The sequence below is a fragment of the Calonectris borealis genome, chromosome 2 (assembly GCF_964195595.1).
Source record: "Calonectris borealis chromosome 2, bCalBor7.hap1.2, whole genome shotgun sequence".
In the NCBI taxonomy this organism is placed as follows: domain Eukaryota; kingdom Metazoa; phylum Chordata; class Aves; order Procellariiformes; family Procellariidae; genus Calonectris; species Calonectris borealis.
Window position 1 is genome coordinate 57,855,928 of NC_134313.1, and position 23,527 is coordinate 57,879,454.

The 23,527-nt window shown below is 39.3% G+C and overlaps 1 protein-coding gene across 5 annotated transcripts in view; it reads left to right on the top strand.

Annotated features, from left to right (window-relative positions):
• The window catches only part of RALBP1 (ralA binding protein 1), a 37,436-nt gene that overhangs the window by 8,236 nt on the left and 5,673 nt on the right, over positions 1 to 23,527 (top strand). For 2 of the 5 annotated variants that reach the window (XM_075142090.1, XM_075142087.1), the window contains exons 2-4: positions 11,580 to 11,873; positions 19,567 to 20,025; positions 21,822 to 22,171. In XM_075142090.1, the coding sequence (XP_074998191.1) occupies positions 11,630 to 11,873; positions 19,567 to 20,025; positions 21,822 to 22,171 (1,053 nt within the window). In that variant the 5' untranslated portion in view covers positions 11,580 to 11,629. Of the gene's footprint in view, positions 1 to 10,507; positions 10,602 to 10,720; positions 10,741 to 11,579; positions 11,874 to 19,193; positions 19,289 to 19,566; positions 20,026 to 21,821; positions 22,172 to 23,527 lie in introns of those variants that run through there. The other 3 variants (XM_075142089.1, XM_075142091.1, XM_075142092.1) reach the window with 3 other exon arrangements.

The window sequence follows — 23,527 nt, forward strand, 5'->3', positions numbered from 1 at the left end:
TTCTAGATCGAAGTCTTTCTTTACTTTTCCTTTCTGCAATTACAGCAGAATGGGTTTTGTCTCAACCACCATAGTTCTGTTTTAATTTAATATTCACTAAAACTTGGATATGGTTTGCCTGTGTTACATTGGAACATGCAGGATTTTAAACATGAAAAAAATCATACATGGAAACTGATCGTCTGTGTCATGTATCACACTATGAAGAGATCCAAGCGAAGCTGTTCTTAGTTTCTCCTTATGTTATAGAGTTGTCAGTTCAAGTGACAGCCTGTAGTTTATGGATCTCTTAATCTGTGTTCAATACATGGTGGCAAAAATTCAATGTAAAGTGCACAGTCTTAACCCTAAAGATTGTGTGTCGTTAATATACTTTCAGAAAATGCTTCTTTCTGGGAATGATAAGGCCTTAGAATTGAATATTCTTTGCCTTTGGTAAGATAAACTAGACTGTTCATACTGACCTCCCAGTTAAAGGATTATGAAGTGACTTCTGTAAAACGCACTTAATGGTGTTTGAAAATTCTATGAATAAAATAATGATCACAATTCAGCTAATTCAGTGAAGAAGCATGGTACTTCTAATTGATTTTTCTACATCCAGTCTAAAAGAGAATATTTTAATAATGGATTAAAAAGCGACACTGTCTGGATTCAGCATGCAGTACTTCGTGCAGCATGTGCGCTCGTCGTTTCCTATACATATTAAGCAGGTTTCTGCAGTTGACAAAGTGTAGCTAGGCTTCCTCTGTAGTAAATTCAGTGTGCTAGTGGCAAGTGGCTTTTAAAGGACAAACCAGCAGATACAAGTTAAGTGATGTTTGTAGGGGGGCATACCCGTTCTGGTTTCATTGTAATTGGCATGGATAAGAAAGATGATAACGCAGCGGCATTGGTGTCTGCCTGTACATGTCAGCTGAGTATGTTCCCAAAAGTTCCGTAGAGCTTGAGCTCTGTTGGCAGGAGCCTCACAGTGTGTTCCTGCATCTCTACTGCTGGTGTTGCTTTTGCCAGGTGAATTATTGCTGTTACAGAAATGCCAGTGTGTTACATTACACATTTCTGGGGTGTAGGCATGTCCCAAATTTGTTGGCAGTGTAAAATCCAAAGCAAAATGTCTTTAATATTTGCTGTTTACCCTTGTCATTTCTAGTATTTTAGCATGTGTTAGCTAATGCAGTCTTCAAAAAAACCCCAAAACAAACACAAAAACCAAAACTAGGCTATATATAGCCTTAGATCTTTTTAATTGGGCAGTGGAACTGAGTGTGCAGCGCTCTGGCCTCTCTGGAAGACTAGATTCTGTTCTCTGTTGTGTGATCTGTCATGGTCAGTCTGTAGATGCCCTTGAAAGAATAGCAGAAATGCTTAAAACTTCAAGAAAATGTTTGATGCCAAATCCACTGACTTCTCTTCTGCTTCATTTTGTTTTTTTTCACTCTGATGATTAGCACTTGCTTTTTTAACAGCATTTGTAGTACATTCAGCTCAACTGGTCAGGGGTTTGTGGTGTTATTTTTTAACTGATTTCGTTAAATAGACAGCTATTCTCAAGTTGGCTGAGTTCAGGTGCTGGAGTGTGACTGAACAATGCCGTAATTGAAATCTCTGATATGGGGAATTTGTTATTAAATAAAGCCAGCCCAGGAACTGATAAAAGTATAAAAATTAGTCTTAATTTGCTAGATCATCAATTGCTGTACGACTTGCTGCAGACCTTTGGTGACTAGGGATTAGACAACTCTTCAAAAGACCTGTCAGAAAACCTGAATTGTATAAAACTTGTATATAGTCCTGAGGGTAAACAAAACCTGAGGTGATACTATGTTTATAGCGATTATTAAAAAAGTAAACTGCACACCTTTATTGCATTTTCCTCCCTTCCTCTGTTAAGTGGTAAAAGTAAAGCTTTCTGTTCTGTTTTACAAGCATTAGTGCTGGCACAAGTGGGAATTTGGAGAGGCGGACAGGAGAAAAGGGACAGGATTGTCACACCAGGAGTAATTCTAAGGCTAATCTAAGCAATAACGGGTACTATATATGTTGTACAATGTGGCATTTTTCAGAAGTATAGGAGGGTTTGATACATTTGCAGGACAGTTCCTGTTATTCAATTCAGATCTCAATAGTTTACCCCCTATCAAAAGTTACCACATTTTCTTTTGGGCTGGAAATTGCTTGGTTGGGTTTCTTAGGCTGGTATTTAAAAATTTAAACAAAACGTTCTAACCAAATTCTTTCAAACTGTTTCTGAGAATTAAGCAGCAGGAAAGAAAATCTCTTTACTGTAATTAAAAGTATTTTGGTAATCAGGCAAACCTTTTTAATGCTGTTTACATTTTAGAGTGGAAACCTAAATTTGACTGGAGATGACCTCCCAAGTTTCCTTGCTTATGTGTGGACCATAGCTTTCAGAAGCCTTAATTAGAATTGAACGTGGGAGAAATAGAAGGTGGCAAGGGAAAACCTGGGAAACAGTGAGCAGCCAAAACGAGAGATTAGATGAGATTAGTGGAGAAGAGAAATGATGAAACTGAAGTTGCACATGTCTAGGTGCTTAACATCTGCATGGTGAGGAGGAGGTTGTGAGAGAGAAGAGGTACAATCCTGACGGTGGAGGAACTGGTCTGCCAGAGAGGGGAATGAAGAAACTAATGGAGAAGGACTGAGCCTGGGAAGCAGGGGGACTAGACCACGGAATGGGAAAGCCTACTGGGCTTGAGTCTAATTAGGGGAGGAATGGGTATTGGGTTACTTTGTGGCAACAAGACCATGGGAACCAGGAGCAGGATTCACAGGGGGTAAGACTAGAGAATCCTGAACAGTGGACCAGCACTTTCCCAAGAAGTTTGAAGAATGAGAAATTATTCTCTGGGTGGGCAGTAGCAGTTGTGATGCACGCAACTGATTAGTCAAGATACTCCTGCAAAGATCTGGCCTGATTACAGTGCCCCTCTGCCTCATGATGTGGAGTCCAGACCTTCTGCTTGTTACTTCAGAAACATGCAATGTAAAGTGATTAAACAGCAGTCTTTCCAGTTGTTAGCTGGCCAGTTATTTCCAAGAATGCCTCTTACATGTGTGGTTGTGATCATAATGTAATGCACCGCTTTGAAGTTGCTTCCATGGCAGTTGATTCAGCTGGGGAAAGACGTGTGGCAAGACTTGCTGAGATTTTCCCGAAGGATGGGAATGAGTGTGGGAGCCACGTGTGGCATAGTTCATGTAAGCTCTGTATACAGCTTTGGTCATTACCCTGTAACAAAGATTTGTGCCTGGGCTTTTCTCCTAGACTGCCTGCTTTAGCTTGCTCTGGAACAGATAGCGGGATGTGAACTGTCGCAGTATGCCTCACCAGCGAAGTAGGATGTTATGGCAAAACTGGCAGTGTGACAGCATAGCCAGTGCAGGAGGCAGTCATAGGACAGGGGCTTTTCCTATGTGGGTATCATTGGTCTCTTTTCAGGTGTGCTCTCTCTGGAGCAAAACACTTAAGTCTCCCCAGGGGATCCAAGTTTTGTTTTCCCCAAAATGTCTATTAGAAACAGCCTGTGAGTTGCATCCTGATGGAGCTTTACAGAATTTGTAGACTAGAGGCGGTAATACTTTCCCTGAAGTGAACCAAACTGGAAAGCATATGCTACGACATATCTGGAGATTTTATCTTCATGTGATTACGAGACTTTATCATAATGTTATCAGAAACCTTGTTTCTGATATTTCTAAAATGTCTAGGATATTATTTAATTATTTATTTTAAGGTTGGCTCTCTACTGAATGGATTAATGAAGAGCTGGAATACCCTCAATAATAGGGAATAACCTGGATATTGCTACATATTCTGAATGTGAGCTGGCTCCTGCAACAGTCCACTCAAATGTGGATGTGGTCAATGGCTCTCTGATTGTTGACAGCTAAGTAGTTTTTTGTATTTGTATATCGCTACTTCTGAGTTGGTATGAACTCTCAGAGCAGAACTTGAAATACTTTGGATGGTACTGTCATTGCGGCAGACTTTATCCATCTACAGGTAAATGAGAGAACACACAAACCTCTTTATGTTACTTCTAGAGCTGATTGATGCTGGCATTATTTTTGAAAAATGTACAGCTTGTTCCTAGGTGACTTGAGTTGTGTGATTACACACTCTCCTTTAAAGTAAGCTTTCTAACATTCTCATAGCATCACATATGCTGTAAAGTAATCTTAGGTTTAGGAGCTGAATGCTGCTATGCAGTTTGTATTTTATTCTCTTTATCCAAAAAATCTCATGAAGGCCCTTCTTGAGGCTTTAATTATTGCCAATTATGAAGAGTGCATGACTCACAAGGGAATTACTTAATCTTCTGTTTATGTGATTACTCGTGACTTGTGAAATATTAAACTTGCTTTACCTGTCTACATTAAGCACTTCCCTTTTCTTTCTCCTTTCCTGGCCATGTTGCCTTACTAAAGAAAGGAAAGGGCACTGTTTATGTACCTGGGTACTGCTTGTTAAATAAAATAGATGGCCTGTGATGTCATTCTGCTATTTGACTGCATGGCAACATTTCATCTAAGAAATGTTTGAGTGAAAGCAATGTTTTGTATTAAGCTTTTCAGTATGTTGTAAAAAATGCATCTTTTTCTTTCAAAACACTTAGACAGCTTAAACTGTTGTGGTTTATTGCAGTAATAAAACCTCAGAACAATTTGAGTAAAACATAAATGGTTTATTAGCTTTACGCTAGTAAAAACTTTGTTCTTTGCCTAAGCTGTTGCTGTAGCTGACAACCACCAGTAGTTACAAGATGATTAATATGAGGCGTACTTAACAATATTCTCTACTCTTGGAAGGACCATGGTTTTAATGGCCTCCCACACTTTGTGATAGTCTGAGCAAGATACAGAACTTAGATGTATCTCAGACATTGTATAGTCTTGGTAAATAACTTGATTCTAACTCTGTCTTCTCATCTCCAAGTCATCATTTTCAACCATCTCAGCAGTTGTATGAGTACCACTCATAGTTTCTGAAGTGCTTTGACATGCTTAGACCATAAGTGATAGTTTTTGTTCTTTCCTCTTACGGTTCATTACTTTCCAAAACGGAGCTATGCTTATTAGGAGGATAATTTTTGTCCAAAAGCACTGTGCCTCATTTCTTTGAGTAACATCAGTTTCTTCACAGATCTTCCAAATCTTTTGGACTGAAGGCCTACAATGCTAACTGCTGTGTTCTGGGTCTTGTTTTTGGGTAGTTACAATAGGCTCTGGTAGCTGAGTGAGTGTTCCCACTCTGCCTATGTCTTTTGGTTACTGACTTCTTGGGACTGTTTTCAATGTAACACCCAGATTTTCAGAGATGCCTGCTTGTGGCAGAATGGGATGAACTGGGGACACCCGCAGTGCTTCAGATGTGGTCTTGCATAATGCTTGTTGCAGAAAAATTCTGTGTCCATTCCACCCACCAGCTTTACAAAATAACATCTCTGTATGCAATCACCTGCTCTAATTTGCTTCTGCTGTTGCAATTGGTTACAAGGCACAAAGTCACAATAGAGACTCAGTGCAAAATAGAAATAATAGAGCCTTCTGTACTGAATGAAAGAGCTGTGAGTTTGGTCTTTCAAACTGTGCCTCTCTTTAATGTGTTCATGCCGATTTAGATGACACACTATAGTAAGTGAGATCTATTAAAGTTGGCTGTCATGTCTCTCTCTCTTCACTTTTCTATGGTTTTTCCAAACCTCAGCTGTTTAATGCTAATTTTTACTTACTAGATATGTAGCTCGGGCTGAATTTTTTAGGAAGGAGTTCAGTTATTTCCAAAAATGAGGCTAGGAAAAACACATTATTTTGCCCATGTAGGCATCTTCCTCTCCCCAACCCACATTCCTGTGCTTAGTCTATGGTCTTGAAAGATGGTGGTGACATGATGGCTAGGAGTTTTTGTGTTAAGGACATAGCTTCTGCTTTCCATGTTTAAAATCTCTTTTAATTTAGTCTTTCCTTGGGGGATAGAGGATAGGTCACAATTCCGCACATGTTCAGTGAAGGCTGTTTATTTTTCACACTCAGTTATTCTGAAGGTTTGACTCCATGTTTAGCAGGAAGATGGTTCAAGAAACTGCATTTTGAGAGTACTGAAAAGAGTAGCTAGGTCTGAGGAGGCGCTTGAACTGCAAGAAGCTCTCTGATGCTGTCACGTAACAGCATTCATGGCTCCTGTGGAAGGAGAATCAAATATCAAGTGAACAAGAACTGGTGGAAGTTGAGCAGCCTGCTCTTGGTAGGGAGGTGTCCTGGTTCCAGCTGGGACAGAGTTAACTTTCTTCCCAGTAGCTGGGGGTGTGCTGTGTTTGGGGTTTGGTATGAGAGGAGCGTTGATGGCCCATTGATGCTTTGGTTGTTGCTGGGTGGTGCTTACACTGGGGGGTTTTGGTTTCTCTTTTCAGCCTCCCATGCCCTGCCATGTGCAGGGGAAGCTGTTGGAGGGGAGCCTAGCTGGGGTGGTTGACCCAGCTGGCCAATGGGGTATTCTATACCACGTGACATCATGCTCAGTATAAAAACCGGGGGGGGGGAGGGAAGGGGGGGAAGGCTCGCCCCGCGTTTGTGACACGCAGTCGGCGGTCGGTGAGTAGTTGCATTGTGCATCGCCTGCTTTGTATATTCTGCTATTGTTGTTGTTCTCGTTGTTATTATTACTCTTCTACTTCCTTTTATTTCAATTATTAAACTGTTTTTATCTCAACCTGCGAGTTTTCCTACTTGTGCCCTCCCGATTCTCTCCCCCATCCTACGGGGGGTGGGGGCAGGGGTGAGTGAGCAGCTGCGTGGGGTTTATTTGCTGGCTGGGGATAAACCGCAACAGGAGATAAGGAAGAAAATGACTTCTTGTGATACTAGGAGACACTGAGAGCCAGTGGGAGAAATGGGGACAAAGTGAGAAGGTGAGGTAGAGGTAATCATGAGGAAACAAAAGACTTCAGCAGAGAACGTCATCCAGGAAGAAATGGGAACTGATAATCTGATAGAAGAAACAGGAGGAAGAAGAGGGAGAACTTTATCTGCAAGGAAGCAGTGTGCAGCAGGAGAGTAGAAACCAGCGGAATAAAGAACAAGGGGAGGGGAAAGTGGGAAACTGAGCAGGGAGCTTGGGTCACAGAGACCAAAGCAGATGAAGAACATGTTGTGTGTGATATACTGAGGGTGAAAAAGAGAAATCAATCAGGACAGGAACCGTGAGAGTACTGGCACTGGGTGGTAAAGAAATTGAAGCTTGAAGTTATGGGGAAAATACTAAGAATGAAGTGAAATCTGGGGAGATGAAGCTATGTGTGCAGTATCACAAAAGAGAGCTGCCCCAAGAGGGAGGTTGCACTCCTGTCATCATGGTTCTGCCACGCCTCTTCTTTCCATCTTTAGTGCTTGTTGAGCTCTTCCACAAGCCAGCTCAGCAGCAGAAGCTTGTTGGAGCAGCTAGCAAATTGAATCATCTCACTAAGAGGTCTTGGGAGAGCAAATTACCGGAACTGGGGGTGTGTGTTAATGCGGGGAGTAGTATGACCCTTCCCCACATGGCAGTAGTGAGCTGCTAAATCTCCTGACAGAGAACTGCATAGGTGAAGAGGAGCAATTTGAAGCAAGGAGCCTGCTGCAGAGGAGAGGCAGGACTGAAGCAGTAACAGATTGGGAAGAAAGGATCAGGTCTGAGAGGGAGAAGTTGGCAGAAGAGTCAGGCTGTTAGAAATGTTCCTTCTCAAAATGCTGAGAGGATCCATGATTTTTTCAGTCTCAGCATTTATTGCTGTCAGCAAAAATTTGTAAAAGCTGGACGAAAGGTGCAGATTTGTATGGCAATAGTACATTAACATCCGTTAGTAAAAGTGGAAGAGGTTTTTGCGGTAAGCCTAAAGGCTCTGATTCTGCTGATAAGCCTTGATATAATTTGAATGTGGTGGAATTTCTCCCTTATTTAAAGGCCTAGGAAATTACACATATAGGAAAGTAATGCTTTCTTAAAGTTGTAAAATAAACAAAAAATATGAAATGTAAGTTCAGTCTTAATTTGTTGCTTTTACAGATATGCACCATTATCTTTATTTTTAGTTAGTGTCTCTACTTTACCCAGAATAAAGAATGAACAGTATTAAAAGGCCTCATGAATATGTTGTTTCTCATCATAATTCTGTGTCTTACTGTGCCCTATTTAAATCCTGATCTCAGTAACTGTTAATTTCCATGAGTACTGTGTGAGTGATCTCCTGTAGTGAGATACTTTGTTTCTTACATACATTAAATTTTCACTCTGCTCTGCATAGAGAGAACTGAAGGATGAGAGTTTTAAAAAACAAAACAGAAGAAAAACCAACAATCCTCCCCAACCCCACTTAGCTGGACACATTTATGATTATTAACCTGGCAAAGCACAATTCCATATTATGTTTTTCTGTACTAATTTGTAAATAAGACCCTAGGAGTTGAGTAACTGAGTAAAGCACTGCTAAAGAATGTTGTGGAACGTATGGGCTAAGCCTGGCTTCATCCCAGGAGCTCTGCCGGGGTCCAGAGGCAAAGCATGTCTGTCCTCATTTTCCAGGGTGATGTTTATGTGCCTTTTTGCAAGGACATTGTCCTTTCCCTCTGTGCACTTGCCCATCTTGCCCGCTCTAGACGTGAACAGATTTGTAGGTGTGGTCCATCCTGTTCGCTTAAAAAAATTGTATGGGATATTTCTAACTTCATTCCATCAGTTACTGTTGAAATACTGTCTATTGTTTAACAGCTTTTGGTAGATTTTGGTAGGGTATTTTGGATTCTGTTTTTTGGGGTGCGGGTGGGCTTTTATTGGTGGATGAAATGCAAACAGGAATTTTACAGATCATTCTGATACTCAGATGAGATGCAATAGTATTGCCAGTCTGTGCCGTTGGTAATATTGAAAATGCTTGTATAATTGAAAGTTTTGACTTTTTTTGATATTTGTAAGTCTGAATCATAGAATCATAGAATCATTAAGGTTGGAAAAGACCTCTAAGATCATCGAGTCCAACCGTCAACCCAACACCACCATACCCACTGCACCATGTCCCTAAGGGCCTCATCTACACGTCTTTTAAATACTTCCAGGGATGGGGACTCAACCACTTCCCTGGGCAGCCTGTTCCAAGGCCTGACCACTCTTTCAGTAAAGAAATTTTTCCTTATGTCCAATCTAAACCTCCCTTGGCACAACTTGAGGCCATTTCCTCTCGTCCTATCGCTTGTTACTTGGCAGAAGAGACCAACACCCACCTCGCTACAACCTCCTTCCAGGTAGTTGTAGAGCGCGATGAGGTCTCCCCTCAGCCTCCTTGGCTAAACAGTCCCAGTTCCCTCAGCCGCTCCTCATAAGACTTGTTCTCCAGACCCTTCACCAGCTTCGTTGCCCTTCTCTGGACGCACTCCAGCACCCCAATGTCTTTTGTAGTGAGGGGCCCAAAACTGAACACAGCATTTGAGGTGTGGCCTCACCAGTGCCGAGTACAGGGGCACGATCACCTCCCTGCTCCTGCTGGCCACACTATTTCTGATACAGGCCAGGATGCCGTTGGCCTTCTTGGCCACCTGGGCACACTGCCAGCTCATGTTCAGCCGGTTTTAGAAGCTTTAAATACCTGGACATTTCTTCTAAAATGTCTTATTGGAGCATTCCATTTACTTGTTTAAACACAATATCAAATTAGCATAGCAGAGGAGTATTTGATATCCATTAAAAATATAACAAAACCCAACAAGCATGACAAAAGAAAAGAAAATGACTGTGCCTCATGTTAATGCCATTCTCTTTTACAGAGGCTTTCTGCTTTTGTATAAGAAGTTACAGTCCGATGTGTATGATGTATCAGGAGTTCTTGCTTAGCCAGTATAGAATCATAGAATAGTTGGGTTGAAAGGGACCTTTAAAGGTCATCTAGTCCAACCCCCCTGCCGTGGGCAGGGACATCTTCAACTAGATCAGGTTGCTCAGAGCCCCGTCCAACCTAACTTTGAATGTTTCCTTGAATGTATCTATCGTTTATTTCTGTGAATGAGGGTTTTATAAAATACTGGATATCCATGATTGTTTGCCTAACTTAGCAGAGAGTTGACTACTTTCTTCTTAATTGTAATCTATACATCAACATTAAATAGCAGGAGTACATTAAATAGAGGTGACTGCAGAGTCCAAAGGCTAGTGCAGAAGCCACAGCTATTATATCTGGATATACTTTTGTCATACTTAAAATATTTATGGAAATAGGTTTGATATGTCTTTTGTGTGTAATCTTATAACCTGTTTTAATTCTGTATTTTTTGAGGCATGGCTACACAGTCACCTTGATCACTTTAAGTCTGCAGTGCAGGGCATCTTCCCCCAACTCTCTCAGCCTTCCTTACGCTTGCCCTGATACTTGTATGGCTCCATAGAGAGCCAGGCTGTAGAACTGGTGTAGCTTTTAAAAAAAAAAAATCTTTTTTTCTTTTGTTTGTCTTCCAATAGATCACTTTCCTTTCAGCAGCAACACAGCAGCACAGATTTAATTTGGATTAAACTTAGCATGTAACGCGACTTGACCTCTTATCCAAGTATACCAGTGAGTGTGGGAAATAGCTTTTTCTTTTTCTGGGGTTTGCTCTATTTCTGTTTTCCTTTCATCCCTTGAAAGAAGAGCTGATATCTGAGGGTGACCATTTAGACACAAAGGGCCAAATTCAGCAAAGCAGACTCTGGAGGTATGATGTCCCATACGGCATATCTGTTCTGTGGAATTTCTGAAAATTATCTGTGTTAAGAAGAGTTTTTTGCTTACAAGTTCCTTTGCTGAGAATTGATGTACTGGCTTCCTTCAGCAATTTTCATCTTAGCTTTTATTTGGTCGTAACTCTTAAGCAAACAACATACCAGCATTTGGGTGCAGATGACCTGATATAGCCTCTTCAAATGTGAAGTTGTTGTTGTATACCAGAAAAACTTAATCACTCTTTTTCTACCTTCTTTAATTTGCATTAGCATAATTAGAAGATGCATTTGACTTCAGGACTCTTTTTTTTTTTTTCTCTCCTTATTGCAACAGGCTAGGCAAGTTCTTATTTGCATCTGTAAAATATGCTTGGGAAAGATGAAAATGATCTTTGCCTCAAGTGCAGTGCTCACAAACGCTCTGAGCTTCCAGGCAGACCTATTTTATGTAAAAAATTTGTGAAGTTAGGTAACTATTTATTAATCAATATTACCAATCGGTATGCAAACTGCCTATGAATTTTGTAAGAATTATTTCAAATGTTAAAATATTCTCATACTTAATATGTAATGTTTTATACAGGAGTAGTAGAGATGGCTAAAATATCAGCTCTCTTACTATGTTAATGTGGCTTAGGAGTTAATGGACAGGTTCTGCAAACACTGAGCTTAGGACCTGATGTTATATTACTGTGTCTTGACATAAGTTGGAGCATTCATTGTAGAAGGTATTGCTGTTTGTTGTGTTTTCAGGATAGAGCTCTAAATAAGGTGTTCTGAAACACATTGCTTAAAATTGTGTGGGGTTTCTTTTTGTTTTCCCCTGCTGCAGGTGTGATGGACAGGTAGCAGAAGATTTCACTTTGATATCAAGGAATCAGAATGACCGAGTGCTTCCTGCCTCCCACTAGCAGCCCCAGTGAACACCGTCGGGTAGAACACAGTGGAGGTCTTGCTCGTACTCCCAGCTCTGAAGAAATTAGTCCTACAAAATTCCCTGGATTGTACCGCACCGGTGAGCCTTCACCACCTCATGACAGCTTGCATGAACCTCCAGATATAGTATCTGATGATGAAAAGGAGCATGGGAAGAAGAAAGGAAAATTTAAGAAGAAAGAAAAAAGAAGTGAGTAGGCAACTTCTGTTATTTCATGCTTATAATTTCTCCTTCTCTCTTTCTTTCTTTCTCTCTCAAAATTGCTTAATATTGCCAACGGAACTTGTTAAAGTGTGAAGGAAGTTAACTTGTACAAACAGGCTTTGTGCAATACCTGTTTCTCTTCCAAAAAACCCCACACCTTAACCAAGAAATGGATTTGGTTTTTGTTGCGCAGGTACAGGTGCCAAGCACATGCCCAGAATTACTAATAAACATGTTTATCCAAAACCTTTAACAATGCATTGGTAATTGCCTGGCATGGGGTTCTTCTAATCTCATTATCTGTTCACATTCTAAGTGGAAGTTTCCAAGTGTATTTCCAAATAGATGCTTTTTGAAATTGTAGCTGAGGTGCTAGGTAAAATAAAATTGTAAGGTTGACCTGAATTTTGTACTTTTAATTTTGGAAGAGTCAGTTTCAACAGCTTTGACCTTTTTCCCTTATATCTCCCATATTCAGAGTTTGCTATTGTGTACCCTCTAAAGTTTTCATGTGCACAGTGCACCATTATTTGAGGAGCAATAAAATCTGTGTCCTTTTTTTCTCTAGCTTCTCAGTTTAGTCTGATCATGCAGTTTCCTCCAGCAGTGCCTAAGTATTACTGCAGAGTTCAAAAATGTGCAAGCCAACATCGGGATCTGAATTTACTAGAAATGACAGAGTAAAGGTTAGAAGACAGTAAAGCTTTGACTACAGCATCCATTCTTTGTCAGCGTATCAGTGTCCAGAACAGAAGTTTTCATTTAAAAAGTGTACTCCTCCTCCAAAACAACAGAAGAGAAATCTTGCTTCCCAGTTTTAGATTTGTGCACAAAATTTTGGAAACATGAAATAGGTTTTATTCGATAGAGGTTTTTCTACATATTCTGAAAGAACAAAGCACTTGGAAATACTAAGCTGATACTGAGCACTCTCAGTACCAGAAAGATCCATACTGTCCAAGTCTCTGAAACCTAAATATCACAGCCCAAATGTTAGTACTTTTTTAACTGACATTTGTTTTAGCAAAATTTCGAAATAATGTTCATCATCTACAATGCCTCTCTCTCTCTGATGTCTGGAAGTTCTGGATGCCAGTGTATCTTGCCACCTCTTATATGTGAAATTTGGAAGATCAAAAACACTGAGACAGCACACAATATTCTGGCATGTTAGGATGAATATGGTGACTATTTGTAATATGCATGCACATATTTAAATAATTACTCTTTAAGAATTTGCTGCCACTGCACTGCTTTTAATCAAACCTGTTTCCTGGAATGCAGGATTTATTTCTATCACAGTTTATTGGACTGTGTTATTAACTAAAGGACTATTGTTATTAACTAAAGACTGTGTGCATAAAGGATACTGTAACTCAAAAATATATTATCCTCCAGTTAAAACCAACAGTTTAAAATCATGCAGGTTTTAAGAAAACTGATTCTTTAGGTTTTTTCCTATGTAAACAACATTAACCTAATACAGAATATTGGACTGGTAATGAAAATGCAGTATTGATTGGATGGGTCTAAATTCAAGCTATTAGTAGCTGTTTTTTTCTTCTTTGCAAATCAGCTTTCTGTTATAACTCTGGATTAGACATCTCTAAATTTGGAATTGTTAGAGGTCAGCATTATACATACTGTGGGTTTCTTCGTGGTGTAATTGTGCATGTCTCATGGTGATACTGTAACTGAAGGCTGAAGAGGAAAAATGCTTCTTCAGCAAATATGTGCAGGTCTGTGCACATTAGCACTGTAACGGCTTTCTTCCCCAAGTGGTTACAGCACATTTTACAGCTGATGTAAAGCAATTTTTGTTACTTAAAAGAAGATTTAAAGGTATAAAAAAATTCTCAAAAATACAAAAATGCAAAATGTAGGAAAAATCAAATTCTTTCTTGCAGCTGTAATATAAGAAGCATTCAGCATTTCTTAGCCCTAAGATAAGTATGTCATATAATTGCCAGTGAGGTATAAGGATAAGTTACATACAAAGCTTTCAGTATTTCTCATACAGTCCAAAAATGGTCATTATTATAAATATATGCTGAACAGACATTTTACTTATGTAAATGACAAGGGCTCTTTACATTTGCTTAACATGGTTGATTTTAAGAGTTCCCCTTCCAGCTTTGCTTTTTGTAATTCCTTCTGTACTTTTGGTTCTTCAGTTTTTTCCACCTTTTAAATTCTGTTGCACGTGTTCGAATTGTTTCTTTTCACTTTTCTGGCCAGCTGCTTTGATTTTGGACAATACAGAACCTGCTATGGTCATGTAATTTGGGGTTTAAACAAATATAATTGAACATTTCAATGAGAAAAAGACAAGTTGATATTGAATTATAACAGAGTAAATGTTTGTTGAACTTAGAATGTTAGTGAATTAATGACAGGGTCTCCAAACTCCTGAAACTGTATGTAACTTTAATCCTACAAAGATTTGGGGGTATTTTAATAATACTCTAAATGTAAACTTCAGAAATGCTTGAAGAGCCGGGAGGGTGTGTGGAGAGAGAAGGATAAATATCCCAAGGTTACTCATTTTAGTTTTTCAGGTAAATCCTTTTTGCTGGAATAATATACTCTTAGCTTCAGCATTATTACCTATTTCAAAAAAGCATTTTCATATGCTAGCAAGGGATCTTTTTTCCTATGTGGATAATATAATCATTTGATATTTTTCATGTTAATGGCAATAACCTAGTATTACACAGCAATTATCCTGGGGGAAAAGTTCTAAAAATTTTTTGGAAGGGATAGAAAATTAAATGGAATATTGGTTTTTTATGTGGAAGGACAACCATTGGAAAAAAGTTTCAGCCACTGATTTCTATTCTCCACTCTTCTGTGACAGCCTCAATGTTCGTTAGCTGCAAAGTGAGTTAGATTAGGGGACTTCTTAGGGGTTAAAATTAGTTTTCTTTTTACTGGGATAGTTTTAACTCAGATCTGTTTCCTGACTCAAAACAATCTTTGTCCGTGCAAGAACTTGTGCTGTGGCAGCGTGCGAGCAAAACCAGATTTTTTTTTTTTTTTTGAAGCAGTAATGGTTTATATGAGACAGTGACCAGAGTAATTGCTTTTTTAAAAAAATTGTTAACCTTCTGTCAGTAATCACATGTTGATAAGGTCATAAAATGTGCAGTTCCTTGCAAAAGGAAAAGGTTATAAGTAATACTTAAGAAGAAAAACCTATTCTACCCATTAGAATTTCTGTAGATAGAGAGTCTGTATGTAGTAGATCTTACTTCATTTTACGTCTGAGATTGGTACCGTTGGACAGGATGCGCTCAATATGCAGCTAGGATTTTTTGTTTAGACTAATTTTCACTTTCTTTATATAATTCTTGGGAAAATGGAGAATTGGTTGAATTGCAAACTAAACTATCTTGTGAAAGGACAGTAGTATCATTGGTATGAACTCTTCTGAAATGTTCAGGAAATATTTTTGAAGACCAAATCCCTAATGTGTTGGACAGGGGGTCCTAGATGTTCTTTTGGGATGTAGATGAGGGCTGAAATATTCCTCCTGTTAACTTGGGGACCTGCTCCAAACAATCTTTGGTCCAAATTGGGTGTTAACCTTTATCTTCTTCCTCCAAGTTGCTGAGTTGAGGTTCTAGCGATCTGCAACTCTCTGCTAGGTACCACCAGGTGGAAGATACCAGCCTATTCTCCCTTCTGCCATCTTAAGGGATTTTTCTCCAAAATAATTTCTGCTCAGGAATGTGGACATCCACAACCATGCAAAAGCTGTGGTAGTACTCCCAGCTGTTCCAGGTAGAGCAATGACACGATAAGTGTCTCTGTGCTTATGATCCTTCATTTCTCTGCAGAGTACTAATGGAGATGGATTCTACAGTAGCGATGGATACTACATGTCTATAGGGGGAGGTCTATTAGAAATTGTAAGGAGGCCATTGTCATCCTACAAAATAACCAAGTAGCTGCTACTGCAAACAAAACATTATTTTTACTGATCTGATGTGTGAAGCAGCTCTGAATGCAGTATCATCCAGATCTACAGAATAAGAAGTTACTAGAATTTTCTACCCGTGATAAACATTAGAGGCTCTTCATATCAAGGTTTATCTTTCTGTATTCTACTGACAAATTACTATGTATATCTATATACCACTGTGTATTTATTTGGCAAAGTACCATGTGGAAACAGTTTTTAAAGGTCTGCCTTTCAATGCCAGTAATTATTTTAAATCAAAATAAAGTAAGGCAAATTTCATATTTCAACTTCATTTGCTCTCCTTGCGTAGCACTGCGCAGTAATCTGAATGCAGAATTTGTTTGGGAGCGCTGTGCTCACATCAGTGAGTTGAACGTCTATTGAAAGGAAACTGATGTAATTGAAAGTTGGATAGTAAGTGTTGGTAGTGTCTGTAAGTTTGAAGTTTCTATTATTAATAACAATACATCCTGTGGGTGAGGAGACGAAATAGAAGCCATCTACCCAAGCTCATTATGCATCCCTGTGTGTCTTACCGTTTTATTTAGAAATGGTATACAAGTTGATGGCAATCCCTCTGACAAATTGAAATTAGATAACTAATGCTAGCATTGCACGTCGGTCCATATAGTCGTATTTGACCTACTAATTCTTCCATATGTAAAAACGATCCATATTTTCTTTCAGTGAATTAATTACAGAAGCATGCAAATTTCCCCAGGGAGCCAAAATCATGTGGTAGGTTTGATAAGTGGCAGTTCTACATAATGCAACCCTTTGTGTTACCTATACATACTATAGCATGAATTTATAGCTTCATTGTAAGAGAGCAGGAGAAGTATTTCCAAGTATGCAGACTGGTAGAAACAGTGGCCTCGCTGCATGACAAAGCTTTTAAGCTTGTAAGTTAGATTTTTCCAGAGTAACACTGGAATATTTTTTTTTATTATTTTAAAAAGAGGTTTTTATAATTTTCAGTCAGATAAGGGCTATACTTGCAGCATCACATTTAAAATAACTGCAGTGGAGGCATGCTTGGAAGGTCTAACGAAGCCCGAGCAAGGAACTGGAAGATAGTCCAGTTGTTATGCCGGTGGAATTGGAGTATTTTAATAAATTAGTACTGGTCTCATATAGGGCAGGAAAATTTCATAGACATATATTGGAGTGATGGGAAAATGCAGACTATTAGTACTAGAAGTCTTGAGGAAACAGTGAACAGAAATATCAGTTTACTAACAGTAGGTAATACTTCTTTCAGCATTTAAAATTACCTGATTTGTCAAGTGCTTTGGATAATTTTTCTTCTGTATAAATTTAGGTTGTTTATATTTCAATACATTGTATCATTGGTGAAAGGGATACAGTAATTTTATCACCAGAAGTATGGTAAAGAAAACTGGGCTACTCTGAGAGACGTACAAACCCCTCTTGGTATGGGTGGGAGATTCTCTGTGAATCTGTAATTAGTATCTATTTCTAAACTTTGTTGACTTATGTTACTGAGACAAATTAAAATAGGCTGGTTCTGTATTTAACTTGCTCCTTCATGTCTTCTCATGAAGTCAAGAAATACCAGTTTCAGTAACGTGCTATTGCTGCTGTTACATTCCCACAGATCTAGAAAAGCACCAAGGTTTGTGTTGCAACACGGAGTGTTGAGACATGTAAGGCAGGTGCTCTGTGGGTGACACCGACCTCCAAGCTTGGGTCCCCTGCGCTGACCCAGAGGACATGCTGAAGCTGTCCTGTGTTTGAGGCAGGAACCTTACGCTGGTCAACTGGGAGCTGTTAGAGCTACCCAGCAGGAAAGATTGAGGGCAGATTGTTCTGGGCTCTGTCTGGTGAAGATTTGGCTTTCTGTTTGGAAGTTACATCTGCGAACCCCATCTTGAAACTCAGTGCCAGCCCCATCTCATTCTCACAAAACACAATGGTGATGTGTGCTCCTCCTTTGTCCCGTAGCTGGTGCATCAGCAGTTCTTCCCGTGTCAGCATGAGATTTGAATCCTTAGTTTATGCACTGCAGGTTTCCTTACCCATTTCTGGTTTTAGTTTACGAAAAGAGTGAATGATGGTATAGCCAGTAAACTGGGAGGATGAGACCTGGTTGCTGGTTGTCCTCCAGTTAACATTTGTATTTTTATATTAAAATTCACTTGGACAGGAACAATGCTATGGTCTTTCTCCATCTTCTATGAAAGTGCATGTTTGGTAGTCCTAGAGAAGAGTCTGGGAATGGGAAGGGTGAGCTGGTCAAACAATTGTAATTATTTTATGGCAGTTCCATTCTTTAATACATTTCTTATATTTATTAAAAGCTACCTTCTACAGAGCAGCCAAGGAGGCTTCAAAATACAGACAGCTCCTTGGATGTGCTGAAATAACGCTGAGAAACTCTGCAGCTTAATATAGTTTAGAATTGGAAGAATAAAAGACTGAATGTCCCCTGGTTCTTTTGCACAAGATCTTTCACCTGTAAATATCAGCATATAATCTCGTCCGTGATGCGCTCTCTTATAATCTAAGGGGGTAATTTTCCACCAACCAAGACCATTGACGCAGGAAGAGCACTTGGCTGTCGGTGCGCTTCCTCCCTCGGGCAGAGGCACTGCCTGTGGTAGTGGAAGAGCCTCAACGGATCTGTATAATGGGGGCTTCACGCTGAAGCAAGAGCTTGCTGCCCACTGCCTTTGGGGACCTGGCTGGTGCAAATGGCATGTAAAATGTCGTCTTTGTTGGCCAGGTTTCAGGCTTACTTTTCTTATATGGGGTACTGCGTACGTAAAATCGCAATTGACTTGGAAGTTGTGTTGGTTTGTATGTTGTTGGGTTTGGTTGTGGGTTGGTTTTTTGTTGGTTGGGGTTTTTTTTTTGTAATCCACCTTTAAAGATTTCCTTGTTCTTGCCTGAAGGATAGGCAGGGCTAGCTACAGAGGCGTAGTTAGTAAAAGCACTGGTGCATGTTTTAGACGGCACTTGGTGTTTTGCCGCTGAAACAGTGTACTCCACCCATGGACTTGTTTGAAGCTCTCGCATATGCTTTTTAAGACAAATACGCAACTTCACTGACAGGTATTGTGCTAGTGTTATTGGAATTGTTCTATTCGTCTAGTGGAAAAGTAAGTCTGCTTGGGCTTTTTTATTTTTTTACTTTTTTGGTGTTTTATTTGAGGGTGAAACTTTATTAACTTCATACTAATCTTAAAATTCGTAATATTCTGGAAAGGGATTGGGGAGTTAAGTGGCTGAAGTTTAGTTTGTCCTTAATAGAAGTTTGTTAGACTTACGTGTATGTAGTAGATGATCCTTAACAGTGACTCTTATACTGTTGATTACAGGAACATAGAGAAGTTGCCAGACAGTTGTTTTTATTTTGCATTTCCTTGACTATTAGATGGGAAACTAGCCCATAAGATGGACATTGCCATTATGAGTAAGTATATAAAGTATTAATTGTTTAGATCGTTCAGGAGCTGTGTGGCTTATCTTGGATGTGATTATGCAACCTTGATTTAATCCTTGTCCACTTAATTTTGTAGCAACTAAAGAAAACCTTCTGAAGAGTCAGGCAGGCGCTATTTTCTAATTCATGTTGCTTCTTCTCTCTCCTCCTTACATATTACTTCTTGTTCCCTCCCTGTTATAATATGCTATCTAGAAACCAAACAGACTTACAGCTGTCCTCTTGCCTTCTCCTCCTTTGCCTAATAGCGGAAGGTTACGCTGCATTTCAAGAGGACAGTTCCGGCGATGAAGCTGAAAGTCCTTCAAAGTTGAAGCGGTCCAAGGGAATACATGTCTTCAAGAAACCCAGCTTTTCCAAAAAAAAGGAAAAGGATTTTAAAATAAAAGAGAAGCCCAAAGATGAAAAACACAAGGAAGACAAACATAAGGAAGACAAACATAAAGAGAAGAAGTCAAAAGACTTAACTGCAGCAGATGTTGTAAAACAGTGGAAAGAGAAGAAGAAAAAGAAAAAGCCAATTCAGGAGACAGAGATACCTCAAGTGGATGTTCCAAGTCATAGACCTGTGTTTGGCATTCCTTTGTCTGACGCGGTAGACAGGACCATGATGTATGATGGCATCCGCCTGCCAGCAGTTTTCCGTGAATGTATAGATTACGTAGAGAAGTATGGCATGAAATGTGAAGGCATCTACAGAGTTTCAGGTACTCTGGGCACACTGACATGCAGGTTCCTAAGGTCTTTACTTGCAATTTTCTTATTATTTTACTATTTTCAACATCTAGAGACTCTGTTTATAGCTGCATTAATTTTAATTCTCCAAAAGATAATCAGGTAGCTAAAGTTAAGCAAACCTGTAGGTCTGAAGTACCAGAAAAGTTGCTAATATGGTGGTACTGCTTAATGGCAGTAAAAATACACTTGTTTTGGCCTTTTGTCATAGGATGATCACGATGAATAAAATGCGTTAGTATGGCCAGCTTGTATTTTTTTACTTCTGCATTAGAAATAAAACGCTAGTTGACTGCAAAAGCAAGGATGCAATATAACCATTTTATTACTTAAGCTTCCCGCTAAGTTGCTTTTTCCAGTTACTTCCATTGTATGACTTTTTTTTCTTAAAAACTTTTCTTTGAGCAAATACACTAATAAGCAGAAAATACAAGTTTCCCTATTTAAGCTTAGCAACAGCAGGCTAATGAACCACAGTAGTTGTGTAACACCAGCTTACATAAATGAAACATCAGTTTTAGTCAAGTTCAACAAAACAGTCCCTTTATTTGCGTAAGTACTTCTGTGGGTATGTTTAAGGGGGCAAGAACAAGTGAGAGAAGGAATTTGAGGAAAAGCATTTGAAACAAGTTGCCTAGCACTGTAAAACAGTAATCAAACAATTTTAAAGGCTTCATTACGCTGTCTTCATGCTGTCAATCTGCATGGAATTTGGTAGGCATGCATAAATACGGCAGCAGCTTAAGCAGTTTCTTTGTCTTGCCTATTGGAACATTCTGGTTGCGTGTTTTTTCAAGACACAATGTGTTGGGAATTTTCACAGAAGAAGGTGTGTTTTCCATAAGTCATTTTTGATGTTTGTACTTTCTAGGTGTTCTCCGGTGCAACAGCACCCTCTTGTGTGTGTAAGATTGTTTAAATTGAGAGCTCAGAGAGACAATTGCAGTGGCTTAACAACCTACCAGCCGTTGTGATGACTAACTTACTTGGACATTGAGTGTATTTTACCGGGTGTTTACCATGGGCTGAGTGCACCCGGTTTTGCTTATTCTGTTTGAGCCAAGCTATGGCAGCGCATTAAGTCGGTGTAACTCAAGTGGGTGTTTGAGCTTTAAAAATGAAATTTCCCCGAGTTTGGGAAGATTGGAATGTGACTGAGTTATAAAAACACCTTACAGAAAATCTTGGCCGGGTTAAATAATTATGTGAACACACTTTTGTTCATGTGGTGCCTCAAATCAAGAATCCTGTGTGAGATTCCTCCGCTGAGGAGGGCCAGCTGGAAATCTGGAAATTCAAAAGTGTGGGTTTTGTTTTGACAGAAGAAAATGTTATAGGTAGAACTTGTTGCACAATATTTGAGTTCATAACATAGTTGCTGCTTGGCTTAGGGCTGTATAATTGAACAGCCTGAAAGACACTGAATGCAAATACACGATTGATCTTATGTTTCCCCTACCCTTCCTCACCCTATTTTATGTTCCTTGATGCGAAGGAATGCTGCTGCCAGTTCTGATTCAGAGCTTCAGCAGTGCTGTGTTTTTGCTTCCTAGTCGTAGTCAGTGCTTTTAGAAGCAGTGATCAGTGATCACATAATTTTAAGTCATGATTTTAACTTTGTTACATGTGGGTAACTTTTAAAAGGTATCCCTCAATTAGCTTAAACTGTAAGGAGAGGTGAAATAAATTCATCTGAAAAAAAAAAAGTTTAACTATTATACATTTACAGTTGAAGATTTCTCTTAATTCTTGATCTAAATATTTTAAGGAATAAAATCAAAAGTCGATGAGCTAAAAGCAGCCTATGATCGAGAAGAATCTCCCAACTTGGAAGAATACGAGCCCAATACAGTAGCCAGCTTGCTGAAACAGTACCTACGAGAACTGCCTGAAAATTTGCTTACCAAAGAGCTAATGCCCCGCTTTGAAGATGCTTGTGGAAAGAGCACAGAAGCTGAGAAAGTCCAGGAGTGCCAGAGGTTGCTGAAAGAGTTACCAGAGTGTAACCGTCTCCTAATTTCTTGGCTGATTGTGCATATGGACCACGTTATTGCAAAGGAACTGGAAACAAAAATGAACATCCAGAATATTTCTATAGTGCTCAGCCCTACTGTCCAGGTACGTGCACCACACAGCAAGTGTTAGAGCAGAACTTCAGCCTAAGAAAGGCTTCTTTGTAGGAATTCTCTTGCAGGCGGGAATCAGGTCTTGTCTGATACAGTTAAGCTCAAGTACAACTTCTCTTTATACTTGGGAACCTAAAATGCTGGGAAAGAGGAACAAGACTTTCTGAGTGTGAGCGTGCATACTATGGGTCTGATATTTGGGTTATTATGAGAGTATTACAAAGACTGCTGTCAGGGGTTTAATTCTGTTGTGAACCTGAGTAATTCAATGTTGAATTCGTCCAATAATTCATGCAGATACACAATTTCTGTGGGCTTGTGACTCAATGATAATTTAATGAAGACTATATTGTTGCTTAATTTTAATATCAAACCAACGAGCCCTGTCCGGCAAATAGATCTTCCTGGTGCAGTAGTGACTTGGGTATAATGGCTTTGGTGTCTGCAGTCGAATTGCTGGGGAAAACAACTGACTTAGTTTTCCAGTAAGATCTTGTGGTTTCTGGATTGATTAATTCCTTAATAAACATCTTGGAAGTATTTAATTTAAATACAGCTCAGAATTAGTCCTGTGCATAATGGTAACACGGCATTATTGGGTGTGGCTCTTCTAGAAGAAAACCCAGACTTTAGAAAAGCTTGGCTTTATAATTAAGAGTCTAGGTGGAGGCCCAGTAGCAAAAAGGCTGGGTGTTATTCTGGCTATTTTGCTGTGCCAGACACTTTCTAACTAACAAAAGAAGTAACAACTAATGTAAAACAATGCAGGCCCAATCATGTTTTGTGGTTAAGTAGATTTTAGCAATTAAAATGCAAGTATTGACTCTGATCTTTCTTTCAGGATAAATTTTTGAATTTTAATGGAAGATACAGTATCAAAATAAATACTTCTGTCTCATGTTAAAACAAGGAATAGAGTAGCAGCTCGTTTCAAGCTACTTTTTCCACTATATTAAATCATCTGAGAGAGAAGTTGTAGAAAATACTTGCAAGTTGGGGGAGGAGAGAGGAGGTAGCCAGCAACCAGCCATAGCGCAGTATGGTTGGTGTTCCCTCCTACCTATTGCTATCACTAACTACCTTTACATGACTAAAAAGAAAGATCTAATACATTTCTGTATCTACCAGTGATGGAAATAATTGTGGTAAGTTCAGGCGTGTGAAAATTCTGAGTTTAGCATGAAAAGCCTCAGATACATAGGTAAGAGAGAGTGAAGTGATTCCTTGAGGCCAGCACTGGGTCGTTTAAAGTATCGTTTTTAATCTCCTAGGACAAACTAACATGACTACGACTCACAGAAAGGCATACTAAAGGCTGTTCTGTTTCTGGAGAAAGATACTATGCTTC